The sequence below is a fragment of the Microcaecilia unicolor genome, chromosome 2, assembly GCF_901765095.1.
Source record: "Microcaecilia unicolor chromosome 2, aMicUni1.1, whole genome shotgun sequence".
NCBI lineage: Eukaryota > Metazoa > Chordata > Amphibia > Gymnophiona > Siphonopidae > Microcaecilia > Microcaecilia unicolor.
In genome coordinates this window covers 431,334,076-431,349,788 of record NC_044032.1, presented here as the reverse complement: position 1 = coordinate 431,349,788, position 15,713 = coordinate 431,334,076, and the positions used below count along the sequence as shown (strand labels likewise).

The 15,713-nt window shown below is 44.0% G+C and overlaps 1 protein-coding gene across 1 annotated transcript in view; it reads right to left on the bottom strand.

The window, feature by feature from the left end:
- Positions 1-15,713, bottom strand: part of LOC115461167 (cytochrome P450 2U1-like) — a 118,923-nt gene that overhangs the window by 11,256 nt on the left and 91,954 nt on the right. Inside the window, exons 3-4 of the mRNA XM_030190791.1 lie at positions 5,629-5,790; positions 4,683-4,850 (exon numbers count right to left, since the gene is read on the bottom strand). Of these exons, the coding sequence (XP_030046651.1) occupies positions 4,683-4,850; positions 5,629-5,790 (330 nt within the window). The remainder of the gene's footprint in view (positions 1-4,682; positions 4,851-5,628; positions 5,791-15,713) is intronic.

Here is a 15,713-nt window from a genome sequence, read left to right as displayed (position 1 = left end):
TGCCAGCTTCCTGCTTTTAATATACCCCCCAAACAATTTACTACATGTTTTTGCCTCCAACGCAATCTTTTTTTCTTTGCCTTCCTTATCCGCACTTTGCATTTGATTTGACTTTCCTTATGCTGTTTCTTATTATTTTCAGTTGGTTCCTTCTTCCATTTTCTGAAGGATTTTCTTTTAGCTCTAATAGCTTCCTTCACCTCACTTTTTAACCATGCGGCCTATCGTTTGGTCTTCCGTCCTCCTTTTTTAACACGCAGAATATATTTGGCTTGGGCTTCCAGGATGGTATTTTTGAACAGCATCCATGCCTGCTGTAAATTTTTTACCTTTGCAGCTGCTCCTCTAAGTTTTTTTTTTTCACCGTTCTTCTCATTTTATCATAGTCTCCTTTTTGAATGTTAAACGCTAACATATTGGATTTCCTGATTATACTTACTCCAAAGCTAATATCAAATCTGTTCATATTATGATCATTGTTATCAAGAGGCCCCATCACCATTACTTCCTGTACCAGATCGTGCGCTCCACTAAGGACTAGGTCTAGAATTTTTCCTTCTCTTGTCGGCTCCTGTACCAGCTGCTCCTTAAAGCAATCCTTGATTTCATCAAGGAATTTTACCTCCATAGCATGCCCTGATGTTACATTTACCCAGTCAATATCTGGGTAATTGAAATCACCCATTATTATCGTGTTGCCCAGTTTGTTAGCCTCCCTAATTTCCGATAACAAGTCTACAACTGTCTATTCATCCTGGCCAGGCGGATGGTAGTACACTCCTATCACTATCCTTTTCCAGATGTGTCTTGTTTCCTGCAGAATTTTCAAGCTATTTGATGCAAGGCCCTCCTTAACATACAATGCTACCCCTCTGTCACTACAGAGTTCATTCTGTAACCAGCTCCTCTCACAGGGAGGAGAAGCTGATACTATCATGGGTAAAAACACCATGAATTACTGAAGCGTGAGAGCATAAGCTGCAGAAGTACTGGTTCAGCGTGGAGAACTTTCTAAGCCTATTACACATGTTGGCACTACAGATATGCAGCTCCCTCGGCTATGCTGCTTTCTTTCTCCTCATAAGTCATAACCCAGACAGATTTGATGGGAGGGGCACAAACAGCTCTCCTCACCCAGCATGCTTAGGGTCAGGCAGGCCAACAAGAAAGCTCCACAAGGCACTGAGAGCAGGGCACATGTGCTCAGACACGGCCAATCACAGAAAACTATAGAACTACACATAGGCGGTCGGTGGCCCAACTGTTTGGGGAGGCTGAAGGGGGTGGGGTTAGGGGTGGGGCCAGGGATGGCGCTTAAATCCATAATTGTCTGATAACACACAGAAAAAAAAATAAAAAGTCATCACAATTAATACCTTTTATTAAATTTAGATATTAGATATGTATCATATGTCAAAGAATAAAGTGGTTGCTCAAAGCATATACTAACCACAATCGCTCAACTGCAAAACACTATGCACAACTTTGTGCAAAAACACACTCAGAACATTACTGTACCATAAATATTACACTGGGCAGAACCTAATACACCAATATACCACCCATACGGAAAATGCAGACCGTCAACCATATGAAACAAGGGATCAAAATATCACAATTCTCATGTACAGCCACAAAACACCCTAATTCACGTTTAATGTGGGATAAAATGCCATAAATAAGTAAATAAATATAAACTTTTAATGTTGAGCACCTGATTCTCAAAGTGGACATATTCCAAACACTATAATGAAAATAAAATGATTTTTTTCTACCTTTGTTGTCTGGTGACTTTGTTTTTCTGATCATGCTGGCCCAGTATCCGATTCTGCTGCTATCTGTCCTCTTAACTCCGTTTCCAGGGCTTCCTTTCCATTTATTTCTTTACTTTCCGCCTTTCTTCTTCATTTCTTGTCCTACATCCGTAAGTAAAAGCTGGGTCCTCCGCAGACTTGAATGTCCAGTGGATCCAGCTTCTGCCTGTTTTCTCCATCCATGTGCAGTTATTCTCCTCTCTTCCTTTTCTCTCATCTGATTCCTCTCTCTTCCCTCCCCTCCCCTCTATGTCCAGCAATTTCTCCTCTCTCCCTGGGCCTGGCCAGTCCTCCCATCCATGTCCATCCATGCTTCTCTCCCCCCTGCCCCCTCCATTCATTCATATCCAGCAATTCCCCTCTCTCCCTGAGCCCTGCCCTCCCATCCATGTTCCTCTCTCCCCTGCCCCCCTCCATTCACCCATATCCAGCAAATCCCCTCTCTCCCTGAGCCCTGCCATCCCATCCATCTCCCGTCTCTCCCCTGCCCCAACTGCCCACCCTCTTCTCCCCCCCAAGATCCCTTTCCTTTTTTTTTCTTTTAAATTTACCTCCGAAGTCTGACGGCGCAGCGTCAGTGAAAGCGCTCCCAGTGAAAGCGCTTCTCTTCGCTCAGTGACTCGCCTTCTTCTGACGTCATGACGTCAGAAGAAGGCAGGACACTGAGCGAAGGGAAGCACTTTTACTGGGAGCGCTTTCACTGACGCTGTCGCTGTGCTGCTGGACTGGAGGTAAATTTAAAAGAAAAAAAAGGAAAGGGATCTTGGGGGAGAGAAGAGGACGGGCAGTTTGGACGAGCGGTGAGCCCCGGGCGGGCGGAACTGGGTCGTGTGGGCGTCATCATCAGGATCCGATCCTGCGGCTGGGGAGGCCCCAAGCCTCTGATACCGGGTGCCTATGGAACTACATGGATTTGTAGTCCAAGACTCCATAGCACAGCAAAGCTTAATATACACAGACTCCCAATATTCAGCGCTATTTAACCAGCAAGAATGGCTGCTGACCGGTTAAATAGCACTTAACCAGCTATCCCCCGCTGAAAATACCTAGTTAGCGGCTAGCCGGTTATATTGTGTGACATAACCTGCTATCCGCCAATTTTTAAAGCGAGTTTAGTGGCCAAAGGCTGCATGAAACTGTAGAATATCTTTGGCCAGTTTCAAGATAACTGGCTAGGTCTGAATATTGACTTAGGGGTCCATTTACTAAGGTGTGCTGAAAAATGGCCTGCAGTAGTGTAAGCGCGTGTTTTGGATGTGTGCAGATCCATTTTTCAGCGCAACTGTAAAAATGCCTTTTTAAAATTTTGACAGAAAATGGAAGTGTGGCAAAATGAAAATTGACGCGCGTCCATTTTGGGTCTGAGACCTTACCACTAGCCATTGACTTAGCAGTAAGGTCACACGTTCACCGGGTGGTAAAGGTCTATGCCCATCAAATGCCTTTTACTGCCTGGTAGTGCTACGCGCAAGAAAATAAAAATTAATTTTCTGGTGGACGTACGCCAAAAATGAAATTACCGCCTAACATGTGGTAGCTGGGCAGTAACTCGGAATCGGTGCGCGTTGGGCACATGTAGGCCCTTACACTACTTAGTAAAAGAGCACCTTAGCCAGTTATATTGAAACCGGCCAAAAATAAACCAGATATTCAATACCAATCACCGGATATGGCTCAGCATTGAATATCCGGGCTCAGTGCTGACTGTGGGAGTTAGTTGGTCTAACTCCTGAAGTCTGAAAATTGGCCTCTTGACAGTCTATCTGCTCATTTTTCAATGGAGACAGCACAACAGTTGTGCCTGTAAATGCTAGCTGTGCATTTAGCGGTACTCTATAAAATCAGGCCCAGACTGGGAGATACCATCTCTTCTGCATAAAGTCATTTAGGACTTAATACTCTTGCAAGGGCAAAAATGTTTTCCATTTAGATTCAGGACCCAAAAAATGTTCAATCTTTTTCTGAATCTGGCCCTGTGACAGATCTGTTCACTAGGAGAATATATATTGTGTCCTCTTTTTTCTTAGGACAAATAGGGCTAACCTAGATCCTCTTCCTGGGTAGTGACTCCTAATGTGGAATCTTGCACCACGTAACTATGGTTAGGGTTCCTCTTTCCCACATGCATTGCACTTGCTCACATTAAAAGTAATCTGCCATTTGGATGCCCAGTATCCCAGTCTCATAAGGTCCTTTTGCAATTTTTCACAATCCTCTTGCGATTTAACAAATCTGAATAACTTTGTGGTATCAGCAAATTTAATTACCTCACTAGTTATTCCCATCTCTAATCATTTATAAATATGTTAAAAAGCAGTGGTCTTAGCACAGACCCCTGTGGAACCCCATTATCTACCCTTCAACATTGAGAATTTAAACCTACTCTCTGTTCTCTATCTACTAATTCCACCAGCACACACTTCTCAGCATTCAATGGTGACAAAGAGGGACATAATGGCTGCCATTTTCTTGGGCTGCCTACCAAAATTTATATCACTTCAAATCATTTTTAGGTACAACTTGTCTGGAATGTTTTTACGTTTGGGGAGCGTGCCAGGTGCCCTTGACCTGGATTGGCCACTGTCGGTGACAGGATGCTGGGCTAGATGGACCTTTGGTCTTTCCCAGTATGGCACTACTTATGTACTTATGTACTTATGTACTTTAGTGTCCCTATCTCAATGTAAGTCTCACCTTGCACCATTTAATTACTATAGGGAAAAAGAAATCCCATGTAACCACACTAACAGATAGCATACAACATTTACCAGTCTTTATATGTCACCATTTATTCCTAGTTTCCCCCATTCAAACATTCAAACTGTATCCCCTTTTTATCAGGCTGTCAAGTAGATGGCAAATATTTACCTATCCCAAAAGGTATAAATACTTCTTTTTTGAGGATCTGCCCAGTTGCATCCAAAAATCGATTAGGGTTGAAGTCATCTGGTTTTTCCCATATGTTAGGATCCTTGTGCACCGACCAGAGATTAGCTATGATTATGCTACCTTTAGGAATAGTATATCCATGAAAAACTAAAAACAAAAATTTCCAACAATAAAAAATGCAATTAGTGCAGTACAGCTGAAAAGGACATGATTCTTACATTTTTTCCTTTCATACATGCTCTCCATCATGCAAAACCCACTAACGTGACTATGAGACTCAGCAGCAAACATACTTTTGACACCAAAATAGAGCCAAAAGGGATTTTCTAATTTTGGGAATAATGTTCTGGGAACTAACTTTATAAAGGTCCACAAGCACCAATGTTGCCTCTTTAATACAGCCACCTTTTTGGACTTCCAACATAGGCACCCTGTTATTTTATTTATTTTCTTTTTGTTACATTTGTACCCCGCGCTTTCCCACTCATGGCAGGCTCAATGCGGCTTACATGGGGCAATGGAGGGTTAAGTGACTTGCCCAGAGTCACAAGGAGCTGCCTGTGCCTGAAGTGGGAATCAAACTCAGTTCCTCAGTTCCCCAGGACCAAAGTCCACCACCCTAACCACTAGGCCTAAGGCCCCAATATGTCATGCAATCATATTTATTTTAAATTTGTTACTTAATAAAGGAACTGTGCCTAGTGACAAAACACAAAGCTGCTGATAAATTAGCAGCAACTCAACAAAGAATGGTTCATGCTTTCTTTGTGTTTCCCCATCAAGTAAAGCTGAGGCTGAGCTCTAGTGCCTCCTCTCTCCCATGATGTCTTAAGACTCAGCAGTACCCAGAAATACATATGCAAATATCATAGCAATTGCATGGCTAGCCAATCAGTAATAGTCAAAAATATTTCTTTATGCCTACCAGTGGTCTCTGATGACATATGAGGTACAGCTAAGGGCACAACTGGAGTTATCCTCTGTATTTCCATTATAGTTGCTTCCGTGAAGGGCATGAGGGCCTTGTCCATCAGAGAAGGTGGCTTTTGCCGGCCAATAACTGCATCGATCTCTGCCTGTACCTTCTCTGTGGAAAGCAGGAATAAAGAGTGTGTAAATTGAAAAGGAAATCAAAAAGAACAATTTGCTGTATTACACCACCACAAATTAGTAGACTGCAATAGCCGTTAACAGACCAATATAAAGAATTATCCAAAGATGCTGTAGTTTACAAAATTTGAAACCACATGAGGTTCTACATCTGAAGAAGATAATTATGTAGTCTTGAAACCTCAGGTTCTATTACTTACCTGTAACAGATGTTCTCCGAGGACAGCAGGACTGTATTCTCACATAGGGGTGGACATCATCCGATGCAGCCTGGAGTGGATGCTACCCAGCATTCTGTATCTTTAAGCAGCTTTTGGCAGCATCGTACCACATGTGCATGAGTGCCTTCTTGCCCAATGCGAGCGCATGGGCCCAGCTGAAAGGATACAACTCTTAGGGGAGATGGGAGGGTATATGAGAATATATGTCTTGCTGTTCTCAGAGAACATCTGCTACAGGTGAGTAACTTTGTATTCTCCAAGGACAAGCAGGGCATTATTTCTCAGATATGGAAATCCCTAGCTACGAGGTTCACTGAAAACAACAAAAGGAATGACAACAGGAACTTGCAACGGCAAGGCCATGCAAAAATCAACCTTAACTTATATACAGTCATTTTGTGTGGGAGTGCAGCTGCAGCCTGGAACAGAATAAAAATGGAGCCTAGGAGGGTGGAGTTGAATTCTAGACTTCAAATTCTACAGAACTGTCTGACCGTACCAACTGTTGCATTGGGTATCCTGAATGTGTAGCTTAGCAAAGTGGCAGCCTAACTAATCTCAATGGAGGCTGACCTTGCGGGCTACTGACATAGCCATGGTTCTGACATTGTGAGCCATGACATGACCCTCTAGAGTCAACCCAGCCTGGGCATAAGTGAAAGAGATGCAATCTGCTAGCCAATTGGATAAAGTGCTCTTACCGATGGTTGCCCCATCCTGCTTATGTCAAAAGAAACAAAAAGCTGGGTGGATTGTCTATGGGCTATAGTCTGCTCCAGGTAGAAGGCTAAGGTTCGCTTGCAGTCCAAGATATGCAGTGCGCTTTTGCCAGTATGGGCATGAGGTTTTGGGAAAAATGTTGGCAGAACACTGACCGATTAAGGTGGAACTCTGACACCACCTTAGAAAGGAACTTAAGATGGGTGCAGACAACTTACATAAGTATTGCCATACTGGGACAGACCTAAGGTCCATCAAGCCCAGCATCCTGTTTCCAACAGTGGCCAATCCAGGTCACAAGTACCTGGCAAGATCCCCCAAAAAGTACAATACATTTTACGCTGCTTTCCCCAAGTCCATTTTAATAATGGTCTATGGATTTTTCCTTTAGGAAGCCATCCAAACCTTTTTCAAACCCTGCTAAGTTAACTGCTTTTACTACATTCTCTGACAACAAATTGAGTGAAGTTTCTCCGATTTGTTTTAAATGTACTACTTTGTAGCTTCATTGCATGGCCCTAGTCCTAGTATTTTTGGAAAGAGTAAACAAACGATTCTCATCTACTCATTCCACTCCACTCATTATTTTATAGACCTCTATCATATCTCCCCTCAAATGTCTTTTCTCCAAGCTGAAGAGCCTTAGCCGCTTCAGCCTTTCCTCATAGGGAAGTCATCCTATCCCCTTTATTATTTTCGTTGCTCTTCTCTGTACCTTTTCTAATTCCACTATATCCTTTTTGAGATGTGGCGGCCAGAATTGAACACAATATTCGAGGTGTGGTCGCACCATGGAGTGATACAAAGACATTATAACATCCTCATTTTTGTTTTCCATTCCTTTCCTAATACCACCTAACATTCTATTTGCTTTCTTAGCCGCCACACACTGAGCTGAGGGTTTCAACGTATCATCAACGACAACGCCTAGATCCCTTTCCAGGTCGGTGACTCTTAATGTGAAGCCGTGTAGTATAATAAGTATAATTCAGGTTTCCTTTTTTCACACATGCATCACTTTGCACTTACTCACATTAAACGTCATCTGCCATTTAGATGCCCAGTCTCCCAGTCTCGTAAGGTCCTCTTGTAATTTTTCACAATCCTCTTGCAATTTAACAAGTTTGAATAACTTTGTGTCGTCAGCAAATTTAATTACCTCACTAGTTACTCCCATCTCTGTTATGATGAAATTTTGTGTAAGGCAGATCAGCTGCTAGGGCCTGCAGCTCAATTACTGTGAGCTGAAATGACTACCACCAAAAATAAGACCTTACAGGTCAGGTACTTTAGATGACAGAAGTCAAATAGCTCAAAAAAAAAAAAGCTTTCATCAGCTGAGTGAGGTCAAAGTCCCATGACGCAGTCAGAGGTTTTATAGGGGCTTTGTCAACAGCAAACCTCTCATGAAGCGAACCACTAGAGAGACTGTATAGAGATGGGCTGACCTCCAACACAATGATGGTGAACCCTCCTACACACTGAGGTGTAAAAGGTACCCAAACAGTTTTTGTGTAGGACAAGAGAGAGGATCTACGGCCTTGCCCTCATGCTGTACGGCAAACCTCTTCCATTTATGCTTCAAACGATTTTTATTGAGCAATACCAAATAGAAAAACCAATCTGCAAGCAATTCAACAGTTTTGTAAATCAACCCCCTCCCCTTTCCCTCCCCTGCCCCCCCCCCCCAAAATCCATTCCTTCACCAGTTCTTAATGGCTTGGCCCTCCTGCTGCCTAACTCTCATATGTTCAGTAGATATCCTCTCGCAGCTGGTGTTAATGTCTTCCAAAGGGGCTCCCATCTGAGTTGAAATTGTAAGCCTTCTACTGAAGAAATGTTGCCGACCCCCAATGTCTCTAATCTCATCATACTCAGCAATTGAGTTCGCCAAGCAGACAGAGATGGACTTTCCACAGATAACCAGGCTAGCAATATTGTCTTTTTTTGCAATGATGGTAGCTTGCTCAACAAATTCCTTATACCCTCTAGGCAACAGGGAACCCAGGGTTGGCCGACCAAAAAGTAACTTTGAGTCTAGGATCCAGCTTGTCGACCACATATATGCGGTTTGTTGAGTCAGTCCTTTCCAAACGTTCTGGCTTTTGGGGCACCTCCAAAACATGTGCCCCAAGGTGGCCCCCTCCTGTCCACATTTCAGGCAAGCCCCATCCGGGGAGATGCCCATATGAAAAGCTCTTCTGGGGGGAATGTGCAATCTCAGAGCAAATTTGTACTGGAGCTCCCAATGGGCCCTGACCCACGAGGCCTCCAGTAGTGACACCACTTGCTTTTTAAACATGTCCGTGGACATACTAGTTCCCAAGTCCTCATTCCATGCTCTTGTGAGATTCGTAAATTGTAGCTCAGGAGCTGTGTCCCGGATATGCCTGTGGTAGAAGGATAACGGTATCTTTTGCTGTGCTGCCAAAGAAAACACAGATGCGAGCTCCTCTTGCACGTCCTCGGTCAAATCTGTCCAGTTGAGGCTCCTCATGTAATGTTGTAATTGATAATAATGGAAGCAGTCCTTCACTGATAGCGTAAATTCTTGCTACAAGGCTGGGAAGGGCTTCAATTGCCCCTCCTCCGTTAATGCCTGCAGTAGCTACACTAACCCTTTCCTCCTCCACTCCTTAAATGTTGGGTAAAGTGAACCCGGGGGAAACGCTGGATTATCACAGATAGCCAGATAGGGAGTAGTCTGTGCTGAGAAACGGTGATGGCGACATATCCATTGCCAGACTGCCTTTGCTGACCTGAGAATCCCTGTCGATTGCAGCTCTGGCGGAGCCGGTCCTCCTACTATATGTATTACGCAGCTAAAATGCGTGTGTCCCATCAGTTGTAACTCCATGGATGTTGGTGTAAAATCCTGAGTAGCACGAAACCAGTCTGCTATGTGTCTCATCCCACAGGCAACCGTAATGTGTCTCACGCTTAACAAGCCCAAACCTCCATATTCTACTGGGATTTGTAGCACAGAAAGGGGCACTCTTGGTTTTTTCCCTCTCCATAAACATTGTTGCAAACTTTTGTTAAGTGTCTTCTCATCTTTCTTTTTTAAATACAAAGGTAGTACCTGAAAAGTGTACAGCCAGCTTGGAATAATAAGCATATTAACCAGCACTATATGCCCCAATAACGACACCGGGTAAGACTGCCATGCCTGCAACACACTACAAGTATTCCTCAACACTTTGGACACATTCATATCATACAGTCGTGATAAGTCCCTGGGAATACGCACTCCCAAATATTTAAAGGAGTCCCCCGCCCATGCCACCGGGAAGCCACCCCGCCAATTATTCCTCCCAACCCCAAAGACCGGAAGAGCTTGTGACTTTTGTACATTGTGATAAGTAAGAGGGTGTCCTATACGGTGTACGCCACTAGAGGGCGCTAGAAGAAGCTGGAGGTCGCTAGGACCGGGGAGAGCCTTGGGAGGTCCACAGGTGTAGGAGGTTATGGGCTGGGTCCTGTGTAGCTAATTAACCACTTTATACCCCACCTGAGTTGTGAAAGGAAGGAAAGTGAGCTAGCAGCAGGAGAAGAGAGAGCCCCTGGAAGATACTGGCTAACCCTATGGACTTGTGGAGGACTGTGTGTCCCAAAGGAGATCAGCAGGCTGAAAATCCTGGGGTAAGAAGACCCTAAAGCATTAGTGTTTGACTGTGTATCCTCAGTACTTATAGGAACTGTGTGTTCAGTGGAGGGACTGTGTGTCCAAAGAAGAAAAGACTGTGTGTCCAGACCTGTGGGTTCAAAGAGGGGGGGACTGTGTGTCCAGAACTGTGTGTTCAAAGAGGGGACTGTGTGTCCAAAGAAGAAAAGACTGTGTGTCCAGAACTGTGGGTTCAAAGAGGGGACTGTGTGTCCAAAGAAGAAAAGACTGTGTGTCCAGAACTGTGGGTTCAAAGAGGGGACTGTGGGTCCAAAGTACTGAGATAAGCAGGCTGCAAAGCCTGGGGTTGAGAGTCCCCAAAGTATTGGTGTAGTACTGAACCCATGTATCTGTGTGGGGAGGCTCAGTGTGAAGATCTATGAAAACATAAAGTATTAAGCTAGAAGAAGTGTGCCCAGGGGCTGGAATAAAGAGTTGCCTGAGAAATATGCAGTTGGTGAGACCTGTTTAATTTGCGGAGTGGGAACCAGGACACCCTGAGCGAGAATGGGTAGCACACTAATTTGCATATGATCTGCATATTGAGAACCAGGTCATCCTGAGTGAGAAGGGGGATATCACAACATTCAAAGTGAAACCAGAGTGTACCCCATAGTTATGAATGACCTCCAGTAATTTGGGCAGTGAAGAGGTGGTCCCTATTCACAAAAGTGGTGATAGGGAAGAAGCTGGAAACTACAGGCCGGTAAGCCTCACTTCAATTAATGGAAAAGTAATGGAAGCCATGCTGAAGGAAAGGATAGTGAATTTCCTGGAAGCAAATAAGTTGCAGGATCCGAGACAACATGGTTTTACCAAAGGGAAATCATGCCAAACGAATCTCATTGAAGACTTTGACTGGGTGACCGGAGAATTAAATCAAGGACGTGCTATGGACATAATCTACTTAGATTTCAGCAAAGCTTTTGCCATTGTTCCCCAAAGGAGGCTCTTGAATAAACTAGAAGGGCTGAAGATAGGACCCGAAGTGGTGAACTGGATTAGGAACTGGTTGACGGGCAGACGCCAGAGGGTGGTGGTAAATGGAGTTCGCTCGGAGGAGAGAAAGGTGAGTAGTGGAGTGCCTCAGGGATCGGTGCTGGGGCCGATTCTATTCAATATATTTGTGAGTGATATTGCCGAAAGCTTACAAGGTAAAGTTTGCCTTTTTGCAGATGACACTAAGATTTGCAACAGAGTGGACACCCCGGAGGGAGTGGAAAGCATGAAAAAAGATCTGCGGAAGCTAGAAGAATGGTCTAACCTTTGGCAATTAAAATTCAATGCGAAGGAATGCAAAGTGATGCACTTAGGGAGTAGAAATCAACGGGAGACGTATGTGTTAGGTGGTGAGAGTCTGATAGGGAGAGGGATCTTGGGGTGATAGTATGTGAGGACCTGAAGGCGACGAAACAGTGTGACAAGGCGGTGGCCGTAGCTAGAAGATTGCTAGGCTGTATAGAGAGAGGTGTGACCAGCAGAAGAAAAGAGGTTTTAATACCCCTGTATAAGATGTTGGTGAGGCCCCACCTGGAGTATTGTGTTCAGTTTTGGAGGCCGTATCTTGTGAAGGATGTTAAAAAAATGGAAGGGATGCAAAGAGAATGGTATGGGATTTGCGTTACAAGACGTATGCAGAGAGACTTGTTGACCTGAACATGTATACCCTGGAGGAAAGGAGAAACAGGGGTGATATGATACAGACGTTCAAATATTTGAAAGGTATAATCTGCAAACGAACCTTTTCCGGAGAGGGGAAAGCGGTAGAACGAGAGGACATGAAATGAGATTGAAGGGGGGCAGACTCAAGAAAAATGTCAGGAAGTATTTTTTTCACGGAGAGAATGGTGGATGCTTGGAATGCCCTCCCGCGGGAGGTGATGGAGAGGAAAACGGTAACGGAATTCAAACATGCGTGGGATAAACATAAAGGAATCCTCCTCAGAAGGAAGGGATCCCCAGAAGCTTAGCCAGCGGTGGGAGGCAGGGCTGGTGGTTGGGAGGTGGGGATAGTGCTGGGCAGACTTATACGGTCTGTGCCCTGAAAAAGACAGGTACAAATCAAGGTAAGGTATACACAAAAAATGGCACGTGAGTTTATCTTGTTGGGCAGACTGGGTGGTCTTTTTCTGCCGTTATCTACTATGTTACTATATGACTCCTCCGGATTCCTCATAATCACTAGCAGGTCATCTGCAAAAGCCAGGGTCTTGATCAGCTTTCCACCCACTTCCACTCCCTCCACTCCTCTGTTTCCCCGTAAGGCATGTAATAAAGGCTATAATGTTAGTATAAAAAGCATTGGAGAGAGGGGACATCCTTGTCTGGTGCCTCTGTGGATGGGGAAATTTGGGGCCCTAACCCCGTTAATTATCAAAGAAGCCACCGGATCTGTGTATAACGCTTGAACAGCCTGGAGGAACCACCCTTGAAAGCCCATATGCTGCAAGACCCCAAATAGATATTCCCAGCTCACCTTGTCAAAGGCCTTTTCGGCATCTAAACTTACTATCAAGGAAGGCCATTCTCTATGTTGACTGTGGGCCATTGCCAATAGCAAGCGCCTCATATTGCTGACTATTTGCCTGTTCCACACAAATCCCACTCATTCTGTACTTATGACTCTCGGTAAAATCCTTGCCAACCTGTCCCCCATTACGTTTGCTAGTATCTTGATGTCAACATTTAAGAGGGAAATGGGTCTATAAGATTCTGCATGATCAGGTTGTTTGCCTGGTTTCAACAGTAGGGTTATCAATACCTCATTTGCATGCGCAGGAAACTGACCTTGCCCTACCAACTGGTCATAAAAGTCCACCAACGGCCCCATGATTTGCTTGAGGAGTAATTTATAAAATTCTCCAGAAAACCCATCTGGGCCAGGCGCCGAGAATAGCTTCAGCGCTTTAATGACTCCCTGCAATTCTTTTCAAGAGATCGGGGCATTTACTTCCTCTAACTCCTGATCCGTCACCCTCGGCAGATTAAGGTTGCTCAAATAGTGGCTTAAACTAGATGGGTTTAATGTAGTCTGAGGGGAATACAATTGAGTAAAATATGTCTTGAAGATTTCCTCTATCTGTTTACTGTCATTTTGCACTCTTCCCTGGCTATCCTTTAAGGCTGTTATGGTCCGGGAAGGCCCCCATGACTTCACCTTTCTCGCCAGCATCGGACCCACTCTGTCCCCAAACCTTTGTAGTCTATACTTCTGATATAAAAGTGATCTGGTAGCACGCTCGTGCAGTAGTGAATTCAATGCTACCTGAGTCACGTGATATTGTTCTTCGTGTTTCTCTGAGGATTCCCTAACCGCCCTTCTCTTGGCTGCCTTCATTGCTTTCTCCATCTGTACAATAGCCCTTGCCATCTTTTTGTTCCTATTGTGTGCACAGGGCCAGTCTTAGCAAGTGCGGGGCCCTGTGCAGACCAATTTGGTGGGGCCCCATTCTAGCCCCGCCCCAGCTCCACCCCATTGATAAGATTATTCAATTTTTAGAAATTTTTTTTTTTACTTTATATCTTTTTACATTTACATATCAACATAAATGTATAGGGAATGTACAAGAAATATAATAATCCAAACAAATAATTAAAGGAAATATTTCTCTATTCTTTTGTCCACAAATCGATGGAAGATCCAAGTACTAGGTAAAAAGAAAATACAGGAAAAAATGTATAAATGAAAATTCAAGAGCGGATATAAACCTGATAGCCTACATAATAGCATTTATCTCACTGGGAGGCAATTAAAGGTTTTTTCACACTTTCTTGTGCCTCAATAAATTGTAACAATTTTAAGGGTTCAAAAAAAAAAAAAAAAACATAATTATTTTCATTTAATGATACCAAACATCTGCATGGAAATTTTAGTTGGAAAACCGCTCCAAGCTTGAGAGTTCTAGCCTTATAAGACAAGAACTCCCTTCTTTTTTTCTGGGTGTCTCTAGCCAAGCCTGGGAAAATCTGGACTCTTGAACCCAAGAATTCCATATTTATGTGGCGAAAATAGGTCCGAAAAATATTGTTTCTGTCCATTTCTAATGCAAAGGTGACTAATAACGTAGTCCTTTCAGTCACTATATCCAAGGAACTTTCCAGGAAATGGGTCAAATCTAAGCCCGGTGCAGCCTGAGGTTGTCCAACTATATTCTTTATTCCAGTTATGTACTGGGCCCCTGCGACAGGTGGAAAAGCTGTCGCTGGGATTCCCAGTACCTCTAGAAAATATTTTCTCAGCATGTCCAAAGGAGCACTTAAAGGAGATTTTGGGAAATTTATAAATCTCAGGTTGTTCCCACGACTTTGAATTTTTAAGTAAACAATTTTGCGAGCAAAAATATCTCGTTCCTTGATTAGAGTGGCTGACATATTTTGAGATTTAATAAGTTCTCCCTCCAAGTTCTGGACTTTTTCAGCCATATTTTTTTGCTTTTCCTTTAAATCAATTATTTCACCCCCAAAAGAATTGGAAATAGATTGTAAAGAGGTGTGAATACCTTGGATTGCGTCCCAGAGCGCTTCTAGTGTTATTACAGCCGATACATTTCCTCGGTGTCCTACAGGAGTCGTATCGCAAACCACAGATGAAGAGAACACTTCTTCCGTTGTAGAATTGGTTGACGTCGAGGATACAACGGGCGCTCCCAGCACAGTTACCATGGGTGGCGTTCCACCAATCGCTCCGGTCACCTGCGCCTCCGTCATACTCGTAGTTGTTCCTGGACGAGGAGGGGCTGTATTTGGGGGAGGACTAAGTGATACCCCCTCAATGCTATGGTCCGCTTGAACAGCAGCGGGCCCTGCAGAATCAGGCTGTCGCTCTCCGAGGATCGTCACTCCGTAAGACTCCAAGACGGTCTGACGCACAGCAGGATTCACAGCTAAGCTCGGGGAGGTAAGAGCTTTAGCTTTCCCCTTTCGCTTCCCCATGATGTTAATTAGGGAAACTGGCGTTCGAACCTCCAGGTACTCGGGAGCTCTGATCCCCGTGTCCTTTCAAGACGCCATCTTGGATCTATAAACCTCTTTCTTAGAAAATTTTTTATTTATGACATTTCAAATTAAGCTAAACTTGTACAGAAAAACGGATTGAAATAATAAGCACAATGCTATCATGAAACCCCCCTCCCCAGAAATTATTCAGTTCAAGTCCACTACAATTAGTAGTTCCAATTCTCATAACCCTGGGGGGTCAGAGGTGCGGACACACAATCTCTCCACTGCAAAACACTATACACAAACTTGTGCAAAAACACACTCATAACCTTACCAAACCATAACAGCACTAATTCC